Consider the following 21,939-nt stretch of genomic DNA (forward strand, 5'->3'; position numbering starts at 1 on the left):
AATTATTTCTGTGTTAAATTTAGATTTATAACAAAGAATTGAAGGGAGACTAGTATAGCTATTTTGAGCTATTTAGCTCTCATCAGCTAGCCATACCCTTATGAGATTCAAACCTGGGCTGCTTGCACGTTAGGCAGCCTAGAGGTTAATATAGCTGCCTAAAGTGCAAGCAGCCCGAGTTCGAATCTCAGAAGGGTATGGCTGGGCTGCTTGCACGTTAGGCAGCCTAGAGGTTAATACAGCTGCCTAACGTGCAAGCAGCCCGGGTTCGAATTTCAGAAGGGTATGGCTGGCTGATGAGAGCTAAATAGTTCAAAATAGCTATACTACTGTCCCTTTAATTCTTTGTCGGCCAAATCTAAATTTAACACAGGTATGGTCATATATACATATGAATGAATGAAATTTGATTCATTTTATCTTTGATCACAATGTAAAGGGACTTTTAAAGAGTAATGGACCTGTTCTGAAATTACTCACAAAATAATCGATACACATCTATGCTTGATCATATTTCTTTTGGGGGGGGGGTGAAGCTTCTTGGTTTCCGAATTTTAAAACTGTATCTTGAGAGTAAAAAAAAAAAATACAGAGGGATAAACTTAAATTATGTTGACTACATAATGCAAACTGTTTTTGTGGTTTTATTATTCCCTGGGTAGTGGATGGTCTGCGATAGCTTTTTTTCCCCCTTCCTAACGATAAAGTACTCTAGTAAGATGGCTAAAGATAACAGAATAACAGACTTGGAAAGGACCTTGGGAGGTCTTCTAGTCCAACCCCGTTTGGTTACTCAAAACTGCCCCCGCTTCGTTTTTCAACAAAACCTTAATTTTGAAACCGAAATGCACCAGAGTGAGATGTATTTGTTTGGTTCTCGTATAAACAAGGAATCTTTCAGAATTCTGGGTTCATGTTGGCCACGGTAAAAAAAAAAGTAATCTTTTCAGTATTTTTAAAAAAAAAACCATAAAAATACCATATGGACAATACACCTCTTTTTGAATGTAAAGCATAAATCAATATATTTAAGAATAACGACTATACTTTTAAAACATTTTGAGGGTTTATAAAATCAATCGCGGATGGATAGACGTAATCTAAAGTTTTAGATTGGAGTTTGTTCACCAGCCTAATAAATTTATGTTGATGCACTCCCCTTGTGATATTCTCTCCCAAAAGTTTGCTTCCAGTTTTAGACTAGAGTTCGTTCCCCAACCCATTGAATTTACATTGACCCATTTCCCCATGCGATATTGCTTCCCAAAAGCTCACCCTCCTGCTCGCTCACTTTTATTCACATGCTGAATTGCCACTGTTTTTCTAGTGCTGGCTGGGACTAGACCAGGGGTAAGCAACCCAAAACACTCAAAGAGCCACTTGGGCCCGTTTCCCACCGAAAACAAAACATCGGGAGCCGCAAAACCCTTTTGATATCTAAAATAAAGATAACACTGCATATATCCTTTTTTACCTTTATTATTCATTTTAGATATCAAAAGGGTCTCTCTCTCTCTCCCTCCCTCTCTCTCCCTCCCTCTCTCTTTCTGCCCTTGGTCTGCCAGTCCTCTTCCCTCACTTTTTCTTTCTCTCTCTTTCCTCTCCCTCTCTCCCTCCCTCTCTCTGATCTTCTGCTCACCTGGCAAGCTGGCTTCAAGCTGTTCTCCAACAAGTTCAGGGGTAGGCAACCTCGGCTCTTTTATGACTCATGGACTTCAATTCCCAGAATTCTTGAGTCAGCATAGCTGGGCTACCTAGCTCTCTCCTGCCCTTCCTGCTTCCTGCAGAGATGCAGCAAAGGGAGGAGCCCTGCCCAAAAAGCTTTTCAGCTTGTTGGAGAACAGCGTGAGTTCACTCTCTTTTACACACACAAACACATACAGAAAGAGAGAGAGAGAGAGAGAGAGAGAGAGAGAGAGAGAGAGAGAGAGAGAGAGAGAGAGAGAGAGAGAGAGTGCAAGTGCCTCTCTCTGTCTCCGTCTCTCTCTGCAAATGGCAGAGGAGGCTGGGAGCCATGGGGGAAGGCTCAAAGAGCCGCATATGGCTCTGGAGCTAGAGGTTGCCGACCTGTGGACTAGACTCAAGACTGAAGTTCCTCTTTCAAATTCTTTCCTGGCACACCGTGTGGCTAGCAAACTCCCAGCCAATTAACCAAGGTAACCACCTTCAAGCACAATAGATTTAGCTCTGCAAAGTTAACCGCGCCTTGTAAAAAGGTGTGTTTCTCTTTGGCCCGGTCAGAAACACTCAACTTCCCTCTTTTCAAAGAGTTTTGACACGAGACTGTTCGGTTTTATGTGCTGGATTGTTTATCGGCAGACTGGGCATGCTTGAAGTCAAAATTAAGTGGTTAAAAACCCCCACGTTTGATGGTAGGATTTTATTAGCAGAATTCAAAAGGGTTAATTACTATTTCGGATAATAAAAAAAAGTAATTAACATTGGAATGAGGCTAACTAGGGTTAAATGAGGCATATGCTTGGTTACAAAGTAGCATTTTATTTTACAAAACAAGAAAAATGTTGGTCAGATCACGACAGGTTCCAGTATCGGGTTAAGACCTGTCATCCAATGAAATGTATTTTGATTTTCTTTTTCCCTTCTCTGTTCCCTTTTCCAGTTTCTAGCAGGTGCTGTAAATGGCGACTTTTTGACTAATGGCTTGCAAGAGGCCTCGGACGGTCTCCTCCAGTTCCATTACTTGTTTAGCTTTCTCTTCCAGGATTTTCTGATTTTTTTCATACGTGTCTTCCAGTTCTGCAATGAGAAGAGAAGGCAGAGCGTTTTTAGCAGCAACACACGTGGGGATACTTTGAGAAAGTCACTCAGACTGCAGTAGCAACAGCACTTAAGACCAGTGGTGGCGAACCTATGGCACGGGCCAGAGCCCTCTCTGTGGGCACACGTGCCCTCGCCCCAATCCTAGGCCTTCAGCTGGGTTTTATAAAACCTTTTCACTTTAGGCCTCCGCCGCCGTGTGCAAAAAAAAAAAAGGTTCAATCAATCAGTCAATTTCAACTTCTCACGAGGAAAAAAAAAGATCTTGCAAAGTTGGAATTGATTGATTGAACTTTTTAGTCCCACCCAGTCTCCGTTACCACCACAGCCACGCCTACCCAATGGGCCACATCCAGCCACTGGGCCACACCCACCCGGCACCCGACGATGCATAAGTGGGTTTTGGGTTACAGTTTGAGCACTCGGTCTCTAAAAGGTTCGCCATCATTGACTTAGACTTACAGATTGCTTCACAGCCCTTTCTAAGCAGCTTACAGAGTCAGCACATTGACCCCCGACAACCTTGAGTCCTCATTTTACCCACCTCGGAAGAATGAAAGGCTGAGTCAACCTGAAAGCTGGATAGGATCGAACACCTGGCAGTTAGCAGAGTCATCCTGCAATACTGCATTCTAACCACTTGAGCCGCCAGGCTTAGATAGCAAATAACACTCAGACTTATATATCGCTTCACAGGGCTTTACAGCCCTCTCTAAGCGGTTTACAGAGTCAGCGTGTTGCCCCCAACAATCTGGGTCCTCGTTTTACCGTCCTTGGAAGGATGGAAGGCTGATTCAACCTTGAGCCGGTCGGGATCGAACTCCAGGCGGTGGGCAGAGTTTGCCTGCAATACTGCATTCTAACCACTGCGCCTCCACGGCTTAGATACCTATAGCAATAGCACTTAAGACTTATATACCGCTTCATAGTGTTTTGCAGCCCTCTCTGAGCGGTTTACAGAGTCGGCCTTTTGCCTTCCAAACAATCTGGGTCCTCATTTTACCGACCTCGGAAGGATGGAAGGCTGAGTCAACCTTGAGCCGGTCAGGATCGAACTCCAGACTGTGGGCAGAGTCAGCCTGCAATGCTGCATTCTGACCACTGCGTTACCCCCAGTTCTTTCAAAGCCTGCAAACCAAAATCTTTTCTCCCGGTGCTCTCTGGCTTCATTAAAGAGAAAAAAAAGCCCAGCTTTTTTGATGGTGGATGTTTTACGTCTCTAAAAAGGCCAGTGGATACAAAGGAGGACTCTCCTATAATTGAGAACAGTCTTTTTTTCTTTTTTCTTTTAAAAGAGAAACTGGCAACACCTTCCCACACAGTGCATACCTCTGAGAAGCTGCAGTTTGCTGTTTGCTTGCTCTAGCAAAATTTTGGCTTCGTTTTGCAGCTCCTCTGCTTTCTTCCTCGCATTTGCAGACTCCCCTGTTTTCTTGGCAATTAAGTTTTCTACCGTTTTGTATTTCTCATTCACACTGTCATCTAGTATCTAGAGAGAGAGAGAGAGACGTGCAAAGCAATAATATTCCCCCAAAACGACTTCAGGTATTCCGGCTTTTTGCTAAAACGTTCTTGCCTTTAATACAGACAGTCCTTGACTTAACGATAGATAGGTTGCTTAATGAGCATTCAAAGAACTTTTAAAAAGCGACTTAAGACCTGTCCTCAAAAGTTACTACTGCCTCCTTCTCCCTGGGGTCTCTCATGATTGCCTTTCTGAGACATGGCAGCTGACTTGCATGTACAGCCGGTTGCAGCATCCCATGTTCACATGACACAATTTGTGATTGTTTTTGCAGGTTTCCAGCAAAAAAAACCAACACCCATTCGGAAGAATGGATTTGCTTTACGACTGCAGTGACTCACTTTATCACCATCCATTCCATCTATTTCTATTCTATTCTATTCTATTCTACTCTAATATTCTATTCTATTCTCTTTCATTCTATTCTATTCTATTTTCTATTCTACTCCTATTCTATTCCTATTCTATTCTATTCTACTCTACTCTAATCTATTCTCTTTCATTCTATTCTATTCTATTTTCTATTCTATTCCTATTCTATTCTATTCTACTCTACTCTAATATTCTATTCCATTCTCTTTCATTCTATTCTATTTTCTATTCTACTCTACTTCTGTTCTGTTCTATTCTATGCTACTCTATTCTACTCCACTTTAATATTCTATTCTATTCTAATATTCTATTCTATTCCTATTCTATTCTATTCTAATATTCTATTCTATTCTCTTTCATTCTATTCTATTTTTTATTCTACTCTACTTCTGTTCTATTATTCTATTCTATTCTATTCTATTCTAAATATTCTATTCTAATCTATTTCATATTCCATTCCATTTTCTGTTCTTTCTTATTCTATTCTATTTTCTATTCTAATCTACTCTATTCTTTCTTATTCTATTTTCTACTCTATTCTTATTTCTATTCCATTCCATTCCTATTCCCTGTTGGCTTCAGTTCTATTCCCTATTCGATTCTATTCACTCCATTCCATTTTTTGTAAAATTTATTGGCTGCCCATCTTGCCACGGGATAACTCTGGGCAGTTTTGCTATTGATTTGAGAAGAGCCTGGCTAATTCTGCTAGTTTCCTTCTTATGAACTGTTGACTTTGCCTCGCAGGCGTCCGTGGGATTGCGCTGGCCTCGTCAAGACGACAGAAGCAGCATTGTCTACTATCGCACCACAAAGCCCACTCCTTTGGTAATGGCATGTCACCTCACACACCACACACACACACACACACACACACACACACACACACACACACACGGCTGGGGGCTTGTTTTGTGGTGCCACAATGCTGCTTTCGTCATTCGGCCTCTCAGCCAGCGCTGCCTGGCCTTATTCAAACCCGCTGCATGAAAACTTTGAACTCGGAACAGCTTTCCGTGGGACGAGCGCTGTCTTCAGAAGAACTTAATAGCACCCCAGGATGTTCCCGTCGGAAAGCACGGCCAGATTTCAGTGCTTACTTTTTGAACGTCTGCTGTGGTTCGATTAACCACCGCGATGTTTTCTTCCGCGGCTTTTATATCCTCTGCATTGGTGGCTGCCTTCTCTCTAAGCATTTCCACGTTCTTCTCCAGTTCTGCCATGCGCAAGGTCGCGTTCCCCAAACGGTCTTCCACGGAGCCAGTTTCGGAGGCAATCTAGCACAGAACGGATGGACGAAGAGGAAAAAAAACACGCGTGGAATTCCTTCCCCAAATGCTGTGTTTTTTTAAGATTAGGGCAGTCGGTTTCCCAGAAATATAACTTCCACCTACATTTTGATACACCTTTTCTCCTTTTTTTGCTTGCTTATGTGCCATTCAGACAGCAAGTCGACGCAACAGACCTTATATTTTAGGAGTTGAGGTCACGCTCACCCAAAGATCAAGATAATAGCAACGGAAGTTTGATTCTAGTCCAACTTCACTGGGCTTTTTTTTTGTGTTAACTTGTTCCAGGTTGTGACTAGATTTGTTCCAATATCTAAAGGGCTGCCACAAAGCAGAAGGAGGTCAAGCTATTCTCCAAAGCACTTGAAGGCAGGACAAGACGCAACGGATGGAAACTCATCAAGGAGAGAAGCAACCTAGAACTAAGAAGGAATTTCCTGACAGTGAGGACAATTAACCAATGGAACAACCTGCCTCCAGAAGCAGTAAATGCTCCAACACTGGAGGTTTTTAAGAAGAGACTGGACAGCCATTTGTCTGAAATGGTATAGGGTTTCCTGCCTGAGCAGGGGGTTGGACTAGATGACCTCCAAGGTCCCTCCTAACCCCCTGCTTTAGCCAGAACTGGGACTTTTGCTTGATGAAACCAACCTATGTTGAAATTAGCTCATCATAATATGGAGTGCAGACCTCAAACCCATTTTGCAAAAGGGAAAAAGTAACCTCCAATCCACAGTGAAGTTTTGCTATAATGAGAGTCCTCAACCTGTTGTACTTACAGAACCACCTGTCTTATTTAGGTCTCAAAAATGTATTAAAAGCAGGGCTTGTGCACAAGATGGGAAGCAAGCACAAGGAAATAACATGAACTGTGCCTTTTTCCCTGTCACCTTGGTAATACCGATGTCTTTAAACTATTTCCAAATTAGAAGATGTAAACAAGAATTGTATTTGCCCAACATTGGAAAAATGAAAACTTAGCAGCTGAAGAAGTACTAATTAAGAAAATTCTAGAGTGGGCAGAAATGGATAGATGGACTTTAAAGGTAAAAGAGAAAGAAGACTCAACTGTACTTTAGAACATGGGATAAGTTCTATCAGTGGCTAAAAAGATGAATTAGAGAGAAAGGAATGTGATATGTAATTTTTGAATATATATTAGCAAGAAGAAGGCTACTGAGTGATTAATGAACATATCGTTTATGATAATTAACTATTATCTATTATTGTTTGTTAAACACATGAACCCAGACATTATGCTGTTTGCTAAATATTGAGAAGGTTATTTGGAAAAACCCTAATTCTAACCCTAACCCAAATCCTAACCTCAATTCCCACCTTATTCCTAACCCTATAAAAACTAATAAAATCTATACAAATAAAAGAAAGAAAATCTAAACTTACAGAGGCAAGCAAGCCTTGCGTTCCTTCAATATCTTTCTCTGCCAGTTTGATGGCATCTCCAGCTGTTGTTTGGGCTCTGCCAGCTTCTTCTAGTGCCTCTCTGACCATATCCGCCGTGACTTTCACATCCGTCGCGCTTTTGCTGATTAATGGACATTAACAACGTTAAGACTCTTTTAAAACAAGGATTGGTTCCTAGTTCAGAGAACAAGTCTCCATTTCAATTTTTTGGGGGGCGGGGTAGAAGTTTTATTGTTTTTTTGCAATAACAATTAGTGCCTGGTGTACAGCGTGTTGTCTTGGTTCATAATTCTTTTAGGAAAAAATACACAATAATAATAATAATTAATTTTTATATTTTCATAGTATATCAATTGTAAATACATCTCTTCACCCAATAGTATTCTCCGTCTATAACATTAAACAAATATCATTTCGAGTACCATATATTCTGGCGTATAAGGCGACCCGGCGTATAAGATGACCTCCGTCTTCGGCGCCGAGTCACATGCCTAGAAAGTCGTCTTATACGCCGGAAACTACCGTAATTTCCGGCGTATAAGACAACTTGGCGTATAAGACGACCCCCGACTTCGGCGCCGATTTTAACACATGCGAAAGTCGTCTTATATGCCGGAAAATACGGTATTTAAAATTTCCCATAATTAAATGAGTAAATAAAAACATTTTCTTCTATATTTATACCAACAATAGTAGCGTCCACATGTATGGCATTTTTTATCAGCTTATGTTATTTTTGTAAGAGTCTTATTAATTCACCATGTATCTTATTTTCATAAATCTTGTTGAAGCTCAATTTCTCCATCATACTCAAACAATTCTTGTCAATCATATTTTCCCAGTATTTAACATCTAAGTATCCAAATTTTCCATTTAAATATATCATCCCAGTATTTTCATATTTCATATATTATAAAGGTACTCTACTGCTTATCTATCCATAACATCTATCCATAACATCTTTCTAGTCAAATTATATTTCACTTCTATTTGTAGAAATTAATTAAATCACTATATATCCTTTTTTTTTTCAGAATTCTTACTGAACCTAATTTCCCCTCAGTATTTCAGTCTTTCCAAGTCTCCATTTCAATTTGCTCTTTGTATTTATTTTCTAGCAATCTTTCACGGTCAGCTGAAATGCTGAGAGAGTGGAATCCTCAAATCTTTTTGAAGAAAATTTGCCCGTAGGGATTCAAACATCCCCATTCACATTCTTAGTCAGTCTTTCAAGGGTTTCCCTTTAGCAGCAGCAGTGAGGACACAAATAGAAACATACAGGCAGTCCTCGACTTACAATGATTCATTTAGTGACCGAAGTCACGACGGCACTGAAAAAAGGGATTTATGACCGTTTCCCACACTAATGACCTTTGTAGCATCATCACGGTCTCGTGATCAAAAGTCAAAGGTTTGGCAACTGACTCGTACTTATGACAGTTGCAGTGTCCCAGGTCATGTGATCCCCTTTGGCGACGTTCTGAGGAGAAAAGTCAATGGGGGAAGCCAGACTCACTTCACAAACGTGTTACTAACTTCACAAGTTGTAAAACAGAGCAAAACTCACTTAACAAATGTCTCGCTTAGCAACAGAAATGTTGGGCTCACGGTCGTAAGTCAAGGAAGACCTGTGCTGCAAATAGTTGGGTATCTTTAAGAATTCCAGTCAGACTTATTAAGTGAATAGGTGGGTCTTTCTCCTTGAAGAAGCCCCGAAGGTTGATCCACCTTGTCTCCTCCAGGGAGATCTGCCTCTTCCAGGTTTAATTACACCCGTGAAAGAACAATCTTAGATTTCCGCAACTGTCTACTACAGGAAACAAACAAACAAACAAACTAGGCGTCTTATTCATACCTGGCTTTCTTAGCTTCGTCTAACAACGCCTTCGCCCTTGCGATATCTCCAGCGCTCTGCTGAAGGACGGTCTCCACATCAGACAGGCTTTCCACACGGTCGCGAATGCTGTCTGCCAGGGTTTGCAGCTGTTCAGGTGTGCTGGGCATCTCCAGGTTGAGAACTTCATTAGCGACGGCTTCGATGCTATCAAGATCAGCACCCTCTTCTGTTAGGACGAGGAGCAGAAAGCCGTGAGTGACCCAACGGAAGAGGGCAGTGGTGGAATTCAAACACCTGAACAACTGGTTTTCTTATTGGATGCGGGCCTGGGCCTCTGAGGCCTGGAACAGACTTCTGGAAGTGGCATCCATGCACTTCCGGTGGGCCGTTCTACACCTCCTCCAGGCCTCCGAGGCCTAGAACAGACTCCCGGAAGTGACATCCACACACTTCCGTTGGGCCGTTCTAGGCCTCCTCCAGGCATCTGAGGCCTAGAGCAGACTCCCGGAAGTGGCATCCATGCACTTCCGGTGGGCCGTTCTACACCTCCTCCATTCCACCGAGGCCTAGAACGGACTTCTGGAAGTGGCATCCATGCACTTCCGGTGGGCTGTTCTAGGCCTCCTCCAGGCATCTGAGGCCTAGAGCAGACTCCCGGAAGTGGCATCCATGCACTTCCGGTGGGCCGTTCTACACCTCCTCCATTCCACCGAGGCCTAGAACGGACTTCTGGAAGTGGCATCCACACACTTCCGGTGGGCCGTTCTAGGCCTCCTCCAGGCATCTGAGGCCTAGAACGGACTTCTGGAAGTGGCATCCACACACTTCCTGTGGGCCGTTCTAGGCATGGGAGGCCTCCTCCAGGACTTCAAGGCCTAGACTGAACTTCTGGAAGGCAGTTGGGTCTCCGAATGCAGCAAAATGTAGCCACCGGTTCTGCCAAACCGGTGCGAGCTGGCTGAATCCCACCATTGGAAGATGGACATCTTAAGTTTTCATACTGAAATGTCAAGTTGCTGATGGAACCTCCTGTACTAGAAGTAGAAACTGAACAGCACCAGTTTAAAGAGAAAAAAAAATCATTCTTTTTAGAGGTTTTTTTTTTTTAGAGCAAGGGATTGGACTAGAAGACTAGTTATTTTGTTAGCGCCGAAGACCCCAACCGTCATAAACATGAGTCAATTGCCAAGCGTCTGGATTTTGATCTTATGACTACGGGGATGCTGCCAACGGTCGTAACTGGGAAAAACGGTCGTAAGTCGCTTTTTTCAGTGGCGTTACAACTTTGAATGGTCACTATATGAACTGTTGTAAGTCAAGGACGACCTTTAATGTCATATTTAGAAGAAAAGCACATCCCCCGGGGGCAGGGGTAAGTAAAAGCCACATCAAAAATAATAAGTGCCCGACTTTTAGTTAATGATGGAAAATAATGGTCATTTATTCAGTGAGCAAACAGGTGCTTCTTATGCAGTTTCCATATTCAAGATGGAAAAAAGCTTCCTGAAATGGTGGACATACCTGCCAACCAATCACCTGACCTGGTGCTAGAAAGTTACCTGTCTCCATGCATCCAATCTCCGATTAATTGTTTATAGGGATACGATCCATAATTTGCAACAAATACCGGTGCAAATCTTACACAGAGGGTCAGCAAACCAGAATTTTTCAAGGGCTGAGTAAATACAGGTAGTCCTCCACTTACAACAGTTTGCTTAGTGACTGTTCGAAGTTACAACAGCTCTAGAAAAAAGCAACTTAGGAACATTTTTCAGACTTAGCGACCGTTGCAGGCATCCCCACGGTCACGTGATCAAAATTCAGAGGCTTGGCAAAGGGTTTATATTTATGACGGTCGCAGCGTCCCGAGGATCACGCGATCCCCTTTTTTGACCCTCTTGACAAGCCAAGCCAACGGGGAAAGCCACATTCACTCAACAACCGGATTACTATCTTAACAACTGCAGCGGTTCACTTAACAACCGGGGGAAGAAAGGCCATAAAACGGGGCCAAACTCACTTAACAAATGTTTCACTTGGCAACCTAAATGTTGGGTGGCCGTAAGTGCAAAAAGGGATCCGCTGTCCAGAGAGGTGCGTGTCAGTCAGTCAACTGACGCCGTCTTAAAATAATACTTACTCGTTAAAAACATTCTGATCTGCTGAATAAGTTTTCTGAGATCCTCGTTGCTCCTGTCTACCTGTTGCTTGGTGGCATTGGTCTTCAGCAAGACGTCTTGGGCGTTCTGCCTGGCTTCATCGGCTCTTTCTTTGGCTTCCGAAACCTACGTGAAGTAAGCGGTCCTGTGTTTACAACGGCTAGCAAATTCCGTTTCTCGTTGAAAAGGAATACTGACGGAGACCTTAACTGATCCTGAAGCTCTGAGCGTGATTTTTAAGGATCCTCTGGACCAGGGGTAGGCAACCTTGGCTCTTTTAGGACTTGTGGACGTCAACTCCCAGAATTCTGAGCCAGCCACGCTAAGGGGAAAGGGAGCTGAGCCATGCTGGCTGAGGAATTCTGGGAGTTGAAGTCCACGAGTCATAAAAGAACCAAGGTTGCCTACCTCTGGCCTAGGCCTAGGCTGCTTTATGATTGGTGGACGTCAACTCCCAGAATTCCTGAGCCAGCATGGCTCAAACAGCCAGGGTTGCCTACCTCTGGCCTAGGCCTAGGCCCCTTCATGACTCATGGACTTCAACTCCCAGAATTCCTGAGCCGGCATGGCTCAGCTTGGAAACCTCTCCCTTTTCCCTCAGTGTGGCTGGCTGAGGAATTCTGGGAGTTGAAGTCCACGAGTCATAAATGAGCCAACGTTGGACGATTCTCAACAAAACAACATTGAGACTCCAAAGAAAGTGCGGAGAAGAACAATAAAGATGATCAGGGGACAGGAGGATATGATCCACGGTGGAGGAACTGGGTATGTCTAGTCCAGGGGTGGGGAACCTTGGCTCTTTTATGACTTGTGGACTTCAACTCCCAGAATTCCTGAGTCAGCATGCCTGGTTCAGGAATTCTGGGTATTGAAGTACATGAGTCATAAAAGAGCCAAGGTTGCCCACCCCTAGTCTAGTCTAAGGAAGAGAAGGACTAAGGGTAACAGGAGTCTTCCAATATTTGGGGGGCTCTCACAGAGGAGAGGGCCAGCTTATTCTCCAAAGCACCTGTGGGTAGGACAAGAAATAACGGGTGGGAGAACATGAAAGAGAGAACCAACCTAGAACTTTCTAACTTAGCAGAAATGGCTAAAATTTCTGCTTATTTAAAGGATCATACACAAGAAAGATATATTATGGTATGGAGAAGATGGATAGATTATATTAAGATTAAATATGGAACTGAAAAGTTCCACTTTTTTATGATTAAATAATAAGTATTATTAATAATATTTAAATTAATTTTTTTATTATCTAACAATTGATTATAAACTGATTTGCTTATGATATGTTATTAAGGTTTAAAGAGAGTTAAGGTTTAAGTATGATTTTAATTGTTGTATAAATGGTTAAACTTGTTTAGCTTATGATTAATATATTTGTTAACTTAATTAGATTATGTTTGATATGTTTGAAATACCCTGAATTTGGCTCTGGGAAGTCGGGGGTTGGGGGGGGAGGGCAAATGGGTTTATTTTGTAACTTTCAATAAAACTTTTTAAATAAAAAAAAATAACAGGTGGGAGAACATGAAAGAGAGAACCAACCTAGAACTAAGGAGAAATTTCCGGACAGTGAGAACAATTAACCAGCGGAACGACTTGCCCTCATCACTGGAGGTTTTAAAGAAAAATTAGAGAGCTATTTGTCCAGAATGGTATAGGATCTCCTTCTTGAGCACTTATGGGAACCCATCATGTAGAACAGTGGTTCTCAACCTGTGGGTCGGGACCCCATTTGGGGTCAAACGACCATTTCACGGGGGTCGCCAAACCATGCTGTCCGCCATTTTTTTCCCTTTTCCCTAGCTGTCCTACTCCCTCTTATTGGTGGCCACACCCACTTGGCCACGCCCCTGGGGGTCACCACAACATGGGGAACTGTATTATGGGGTCACGGCGTTAGAAAGGTTGAGAACCACTGATGTAGAACGTTAAAGCATGCTCGTTCGTGCCCTGACTGGCCCGCACACCTACTTCCTAGTGGTTATTTAAGCTATCTTAAATAATCACCTATATGGCTGTGAAAGTTGGACCATAAGAAAGGCTGAGCGCCAAAGAATTGAGGCCTTTGAACTCTGGTGCTGAAGAAGACTCCTGCAAGTCCCCTGGACTGCAAGGCGATCAAACCGGTCAGTCCTAGAGGAGATCAACCCCGACTGCTCTTTAGAAGGCCAGATCCTGAAGTTGAAACTCAAGTCCTTTGGCCACCTACTGAGAAGGAAGGACTCACTGGAGAAGAGCCTGATGCTGGGAAAGATGGAGGGCAAGAGAAGAAGGGGACGACAGAGAATGAGGTGGCTGGAGGGAGTCCCTGAAGCAGTAGGTGTGAACTTAAATGGACTCCAGAAGATGGTAGAGGACAGGAAGACCTGGAGGAACATTGTCCATGGGGTCACGATGGGTCGGACACGACTTCGCAATTAACAACAACAAAATAATCACCATTTTGGAGAGCTGCTCCACCTCCGCCAGAGCACTCAAGATGTCTCGATCGAAATCGATGGCTTTCTGCCAGGCGGTGTGGGCCACCGTCACCAGGCCTTCGCACCCGGGCCCTCCGCAATGCTTCGTCCCATCTTCAGTGTGGCAACTCAACCCGCCACAGGGGGAATCGACACAGGAAGCCCCCGGAGGAGTCCCGCACACCTGCAGCGGATAGGAGGGAAATGTCAAAGGTTAACGCTTCCCAAACAGCCAAGAACCAACTCCGTAAAGCGCTTGAGGTAGTCCTCAGCTTATGACAGTTCATTTAGTGACCATTCGGAGCTGCAACAGCGCTGGAAAAAAAGGAACTAATGACCCTTTTTTTGACACTGAAGGACCCGTTGCACGTGATCAAAATTCGGACGCTTGGCAACCCGACTCGTATTTGCGATGGTCGCAGCGTCCCGGGCGCGTCACGGGATCCCATTTTGCGACCTTCTGACAATCAAAGTCAACGGGGGAAGCCCAATTCACTTAACAACCGCGTCACTAACTTATCAACTGCAGTGATTCACTTAACCACTGAGGGAAGAAAAGTCCTAAAATGGGGCCGAACCCTCTTAACAAATGTCTCGTTTAGCGACAGGAGTTTCGGGCTCAATTCCTAGTGGTTATTTAAGCTATCTTCTTAGGTTGAGGACTACCTGCATTTTACTCCCCGGGGCATTTAATGTTTATTTGAAACAGGAGAAATAAGAGAGGAAAAGAGTCGTTCGATTTGATTCCTGGTTCTCAACAAAATTAAGCGAGACTGCGAGCGCTTTGACGTCGTGTCTGGATAGAGCAGTGTTTCTCAACCTTTTTAATGCCGCGACCCCCAACCGGTCGTAAGTCGAGGACTACTCAACCGGTCGTAAGTCGAGGACTACTCAATTGGTGCAGCACTGTTTGCAGAGTGGGACTTTTGGCGGGCTCAGCAGGGTAGAGACAACCTGGACAATTCCTATTGGCTTTTATTTATTTATTTATTTATGAGACTTATATACCGCTTTAAGTGCAAGCACTCTCTAAGTAGTGTACACCAGTAAGCAATGTATATATATATTTACATTGCCCCCAACAATCTGGGTCCTCATTTTACCTACCCCGGAAGGATGGAAGGCTGAGTCAACCTTGAGCCGGTGAGATTTGAACCGCTGACCTGCTGAACACAGTCAGCTAAAGTGGCCTGCAGTACTGCACTCTAACTGCTGCACCGAATTAGACTCTATTCAAGAGAGTCTATTCTATTGGCTTTCAAAAGCCAATAGAATAAAAGGGAGTAGCACAGCTAAGGAAAAGGGGGAAAAATGGCGGACTGCGTTGTTTGGCGACCCCCGTGAAATGGTCGTTCGACCCCAAATGGGGTCCCGACCCACAGGTTGAGAACCGCTGGGATAGAGGTAACACACGAATGCTCCTCTGAAACTAGACCAAACATTGTCTTAAGTCGGGCTTCGCAAATCACAGCCTTTTTCTCTGTTCTTTTAGTAGGAAGTTACCTAAATATACCCCCCTTTTTAAAAAAAAAAATACAAAAAAATTCCTCTCTCTCCAAATTAGAGGATTCGGCCAGATGGTTTTAGAGTGGGTTACCAATTAAAGCAAGAAGGAGCTGTATGGGGAGAAATTAGCAATTGTCAGTAAGCGCTTAAGAGGCGACAATCTCAAAAGCCTACAGTGGGTTTTAATTCTCCTAAACTCCTACGACGCACGTTTTCCCTTGCCAGCCCAAAGCCTCTTCGTTTCCATTTTCCACGGCATTTTAACCCGTCCCCTTTTCAAAACCACGCTTACATCCTGACGTGACTTTGGCGTTTGAGCTTGTTTTTTATTATTCTGTGGCTCGCTTTCTGCTTCTTTGCATTTTTTATTTTTTATGCTTTGTTTTTATCTTGGGCGGTTGGAAGCTCAGTCTGGAGATGTTCCCTGATAAAGACCAGAGAAAATGCAGACATAAATAAATAATCCTGGGTGGGCCCTTCAACTGAATTTTCCTGCTTTCTGACACAAGGTGGGTGGTAATTGGAAATAAGGATTTTTTTCCCCGCTAAAATGTTGCGCCCCTGGAATGTATTTTGGCAACAGGAGATCATCTTTGTCTGATCAGGTTTGTCAATGTAATCCTACGATTTCATGTAGGCTGGTTGGTTCAGTTCCTGCCTTTGCTTGTCAATACTTACTTATTTTTTTACCTTTCGAAAGAAAGATTCTTTGCTATTTTCCAAAGCCCCTGAAGGCAGGACAAGAAGCAACGGGTGGAAACTAATCAAGGAGAGAAGCAACCTAGAACTAAGGAGAAACTTCCTGACAGTTAGAACAATTAATCAGTGGAACAACCTGCCTCCAGAAGCGGTGAATGCTGCAACACTGGAAGTTTTTAAGAAGAGACTGGACAGCCATTTGTCCGAAATGGTGTAGGGTTTCCTGCCTGAGCAGGGGGTTGGACTAGATGACCTCCAAGGTCCCTTCCAATTTTACTACTATTACTATTACTGTTAAAATTAGGAGGGATTCTGAAAGCTCTCGGATCGATAAGCCGAGTCCTCGGATTACAACCACAACGGACCTCAAGGTTTCGGCTGCTAAGCGAGACATTCGTGGAGTGAGCTTTGCCCTCTTTTCAACCTATTTTGCCACAGTTGTTAAATGAATCACTGCAGGTGTGAAATCAGTAACCCGGCTGTTAAGTGCACCTGGCTTTGCCCGTTTACTTTGTTGGTCAGAAGGTCACAAAAATTGATCACATGACGGCGGGACATGGCAACCGTCATAAATAGGAGTCGGTTGCCAAGCGGTTGGATTTTGATCACGTGACCATGAGGATGCTCTAATCCAGGGGTAGGCAACCTTGGCTCTTTTATGACTCGTGGACTTCAACTCCCAGAATTCCTGAGTCAGCCTGGCTCAGCTTGGAAACCTCTCCCTTTCCCCTCAGCGTGGCTGGCTCAGGAATTCTGGGAGTTGAAGTCCATGAGACATAAAAGAGCCAGGGTTGCCTATCCCTGGCCTAGACCTAGGCTGTTTTCTGACTCATGAACTTCAACTCCCAGAATTCCTGAGCCAGCCTGGCTCAGCTTGGAAACCTCTCCCTTTCCCCTCAGCGTGGCTGGCTCAGGGATTCTGGGAGTTGAAGTCCACCAGTCATAAAAGAGCCAAGGTTCCCCACCCCTGCCCTATATCAGGGGTCCTCAACCTTGGCAACTTTAAGACCCGGAGGACCCAGATAAGCCTCCAAGTGGCCTGAACAGCTCTCTAAAAAAATGCAAATGACCAGCTGTCTGCAAGGAGTATAAATCCTTCCATTCCCGGCCATCCAGTCAGAGCTGAAGAAGCTTCTGGGATGAGAAGCGAAACGTCTTCAAAACAAAAAACAAGGAAATTCAGTTGCCTTTTGAAAAAGCATCCTTGGGACCACCAGGACTTGGATAGACTGAGAATCTCCACAGACATCCCATCTAACACGCAACGGTTGTTTCTTTGTTCCTGACATCCCTGTTCATTTCCACCCCTTCCCAAACTCTTCGCACCTTCTCCGAGCTCAGGTATGGCCATCACAGGGGTGCCTACCTTCTCCGACACTTCAGCCAAGTCCAGACTTTGCAGCTTGCCTGCTAGCTCATCCAAGAGGCGGGACTGCTCTTCCTGAGTAGACTTGAACATGGCCTCGGTATCGTTAATCAGGCTCTCCACTTCCAGGCGCATTTCGGCGGACTGCTCAACAAGGCTTCCGGGAAGCAAAACGGAGGCATTGGCTCTCTTTTCTGCATCCAGCGACATCTGGAAATATTTGGTGATGCTGTCCAGGGCGCCTGAAACCATCAGAGGGTGGGACAGGTTGAGCACCTGTGTCCGTCGGGCCTTTACGGCGGTAACACAGGTAGCCCTCCACTTACAACCTCAAAGGAGCCCACAAAGGAGCGAGACAGTTATTACAGTGAGTTTCGCTCCGTTTTACGACCTTTCCCGGCACGGCTGCGAAGTCAGTCACTGCAGTTGTTAAATTAGTGACACGGTTTTTAAGTGTAGTGTATCTGGCTTCCCTGTTGACTTCGCTTGTCGGAAGGTTGCAGAAGGGGATCGCGTGACCCAAGACATGACAACTGTCATTTAATAGTAGTAGTAATAATAATAATAATAATAATAATAGTGATGATGATGTTGGCGGCCTTACTAGGAACTGCTTCCATCCTGCGACGATATCTGTAATACCATCAAACATCCACATCCGCCTATCCCAGGTCCTGGGTAAGGACTCGATAGGTAGACAAAATGCCAAATCCAGTCTGAACATCTGGCTAACTGTGCGATGATCCACAATAATAATGTTGGAAGGGACCTTGGAGGTCATCTAGTCTAACCCCATGCTCAAGCAGGAAACCCTATACCATTTCAGAAAAATGGCTGTCCAGTCCCTTCTTAAAAACTTCCAGTGTTGGAGCATCCACTGCTTCTGGAGGCAGGTTGTTCCGCTGGTTAATTGTTCTCACTGTCAGGAAGTTTCTCCTTAGTTCTAGGTTGCTTCTCTCCTTGATTAGTTTCCATCCGTTGCTTCTTCTCCTGCCTTTATCCACTTTGGAGAATAGCTTGACTCCCTCTTCTTTGGGGCAGCCCCTGAGATACTGGAACACTGCTATCATGTCCCCCCTTGTCCTTCTCTTCGTTAAACAGGTAGGTCTTCGACACAGGACCACAATTGACCCCAAAACTTATGTCGCTAAGAGAGAAATTTGCTAAGTGCAGTTTTACCCCATTTTACGACGTTGCTTACCCCAATTGTAAAGTGAGTCACTGCAGATTTAAAATAGCATCACGGTTGTTAAGTGAATCTGGCTCCCCCCCCCCCGTGACTTTGTTTGTCAGAAGGTTTTTAAGAAGAGACTGGACAGCCATTTGTCTGAAATGGTATAGGGTTTCCTGCCTGAGCAGGGGGTTGGACTAGATGACCTCCAAGATCCCTTCCAACATTATTATTATTATTATTATTGTTATTATTATTGTTGTTGTTGTCACAAAAGGGGATCAGATGACCCCAGGACACTGCAAAACCGTCATAAATGTGAGTCAGTTGTCAAGCATCCAAATGTTGATCATATGACCAACGGTCACAAGTGTGAAAACCGGTCGCCAGTCATTTCTTCGGTGCCGTTATAACTTTGAATGGTCACTAAGTGAGTGATTGTAAGTGGAGGACTCCTTGTAGTTTAGAGAAGCGGTCTATGAAATTAAATGCACGACGCGGCCGTGATTAAGCACGGCCCATGAAGCCCAGTTAAGTTTGTTTGACAGACATCCAGGTGACTTTCATCCATTTAAAACAGTGGTTCTCAACCTTTTTAATGCCGCGACCCCCCAACCGGTCGTAAATCGAGGACCACTCCACCGGTCGTAAGTCGAGGACTACTCAGCAGAATGGGACTTTTGGCGGGCTCAGCAGGGCAGAGACAGCCTGGACAATTCCTATTGGCTTTGGAAAGCCAATAGAATTAGACTCTATTCAAGAGAGTCTATTCTATTGGCTTTCAAAAGCCAATAGAATAAAAGGGAGTAGCACAGCTAAGGAAAAGGGGGGGAAAATGGCAGACTGCGTTGTTTGGCGACCCCCGTGAAATGGTCGTTCGACCCCAAATGGGGTCCCGACCCACACGTTGAGAACCACTGGTTTAAAATATGTTCACCCCTTCCCAAGCCCAGATCCTGCCTAAAAAAACCTTTAGTTCGGGTCAGATTCTATGAAATGTTCATGAAATAGATCCGCTGAGGCTCCCTCCCACCGTTTCCTTTCTGAGCCAAAGCCAGATTTAACCCGGCCAAAAATTCCTCAAGGTTCTCAAATACAAACCTCGGACATCGGAGATCTTTATGAACTCCAGCTGTTCGGCAAGTTCCTTCACAGCATTGTGCAAACTCTTCGCATCTGCCTCTAAAGCCCGCAGTTCAGCCTCCACGGCGCTGCTGTCGTTTGCCACGGCAGACAGCTTTTCTTCGACGTCCGTTATCTTTTTGGCCACATCTGTTTTCAGCTTCCTGTGAACCCCCCAAAAAACCCCGCCATTAATGCGACGCGACGCAAACCCGGGGTTGCCGCGAATCTAAAGACATATTTCAAACGATTTCCTTTCTCCCCTGTTTAGGGTAGATTGCAGGACATCCTCAACGTACGATCACCACTGAGCTCAGATTTTCTGTTGCTAGCTGAGACAGTGGCTCAGGTGATTTTTTTTTCCACCCCGTTTTATGACCTCGCTCGCCACAGCTGCGAAGTCAGAGGTCCCCAACCCCCGGTCCAGCAACCGGCCCGCACAAACGAGCAAAGCCCCACCTTGTGGGAAGCAGGCAGCACGCAAAACCTCGCACTTTCCGGTCCGTGGGAAAACCTCTCTTCACGGACACGGTGAGGTCCCTGGACACGGCGACCGTCACAAATATGAGTAATCTGAATATAAATCACGTGACCATGGGGATGCTGCAAATGGTCATAAGACCGAGAAACGGTCCTAAGTCACCTTTTTGTTTAGCACCCTTGTAACTTTGAACGATCACTAAATCAACTGCGGTTTAGTCGAGGACTATCTGTGTTTTGTGGTGACGGTCTTTCCTCATAGATGGAATGGGTGTATTTGGGGTTGTCTGCTTTGCATTATCATGGCTTCGGGAACACATAAAAGCTTGGGAAAACAGCATACTTCGGCATTCCATAAGGCTGCCATAATGTGCTTGAATATTGCCAATGACGGATGCTACGTTGGCTCATGGGCCCGTCCCTAATTTGTTTAATGCCCCAGATAATAAACCATCTGTGTGAAGAACTTTTTGCATAAGCCGTAAGACATGAGCCGTGTTCTGTGAAGGGAAATGTTGCACAATGCAGTCTTTTAAAGTCTCCAGAAAGTACGTGAGGACAGAAATGTTTAGAGAAATGGCTGGGAAGCAAATTTACTCCAAGTTGGCAGGTTTAACTCCGCTTCCCAGCTGGGCCTGCTCTTCTCCTACACTGACAGATTCATCGGTCTGGCCATTTTGCTTTCCCAGTTGAAAAGAGGAACAAGAACAAGAACAAAAACTAGTACAGGACAGAATAGGGAAGGGAAGGGAAGGGAAGAGAAGAGAGTGGAATGGAATGGAATATAGAATATAGAATATAAAATAGAATAGAATAGAATAGAATAGAAATACAGAACAGAACAGTAGAATAGAATATATAGATTAAAATAGAATAGAATAGAAAAACAGAATAGAATAGAATAGAATAGAAATACAGAATAGAATAGAATAGAATATATAGAATAGAAATACAGAATAGAATAGAATATATAGCATAGAATAGAATAGAATAAAAATAAAGAATAGAATAGAATAGAATATATAGAATAGAATATATAGAATAGAAATACAGAACAGAACAGTAGAATAGAATATATAGATTAAAATAGAATAGAAATACAGAATAGAATAGAATATATAGAATAGAATAGAAATACAGAATAGAATAGAATATATAGAATAGAATAGAAATACAGAATAGAATAGAATATATAGAATAGAATAGAATAGAAATAAAGAATAGAATAGAATAGAATATATAGAATAGAATATATAGAATAGAAATACAGAACAGAACAGTAGAATAGAATATATAGATTAAAATAGAATAGAAATACAGAATAGAATAGAATAGAATATATAGAATAGAATAGAATAGAAATACAGAATAGAATAGAATATATAGAATAGAATAGAAATACAGAATAGAATAGAATAGAATAGAATAGAATAGCATAGAACAGCATAGCTTTATTGGCCAAGTGTGATCAGACACACAAGGAATTATACAGAATCGGGAAGAACACCTGTTTGCTAATTCTTAGGTACCATCATTTACATTCAAATTCACAAGAAACAGTCTTTGCCGCTATGTTTCCACCTTTGCTTCCTTTCTTTCTCCCCAAGTTCTCGTTAAAAATCGTTCAACCAAAAGACACTCCGTCCTCCACGGTCAGGCTAATGGCAGGCAATGTTCTTTTATGCCATACACCATACTTACTCTAGCACGGATGATGTCACCTGCTTTGGTAGTGAAACGTCTGC

At 43.7% G+C, this 21,939-nt stretch overlaps 1 protein-coding gene across 1 annotated transcript in view; it reads right to left on the reverse strand.

Moving 5' to 3' along the window:
- Nucleotides 1-2,361: 2,361 nt before the first annotated feature.
- LAMB1 (laminin subunit beta 1) overlaps nt 2,362-21,939 on the reverse strand; it is a 78,541-nt gene continuing 58,963 nt past the window's right edge. The window contains exons 25-33 of the mRNA XM_039354490.1: nt 19,694-19,878; nt 17,422-17,663; nt 13,831-14,034; nt 11,367-11,511; nt 9,245-9,452; nt 7,369-7,510; nt 5,776-5,952; nt 4,108-4,267; nt 2,362-2,757 (exon numbers count right to left, since the gene is read on the reverse strand). Of these exons, the coding sequence (XP_039210424.1) occupies nt 2,624-2,757; nt 4,108-4,267; nt 5,776-5,952; nt 7,369-7,510; nt 9,245-9,452; nt 11,367-11,511; nt 13,831-14,034; nt 17,422-17,663; nt 19,694-19,878 (1,597 nt within the window). The 3' untranslated portion in view covers nt 2,362-2,623. The remainder of the gene's footprint in view (nt 2,758-4,107; nt 4,268-5,775; nt 5,953-7,368; nt 7,511-9,244; nt 9,453-11,366; nt 11,512-13,830; nt 14,035-17,421; nt 17,664-19,693; nt 19,879-21,939) is intronic.

This window comes from Crotalus tigris, unplaced genomic scaffold, assembly GCF_016545835.1.
Source record: "Crotalus tigris isolate CLP2741 ecotype Arizona unplaced genomic scaffold, ASM1654583v1 scf7180000018553.2237530, whole genome shotgun sequence".
NCBI classification, from domain to species: Eukaryota; Metazoa; Chordata; class Lepidosauria; order Squamata; family Viperidae; genus Crotalus; species Crotalus tigris.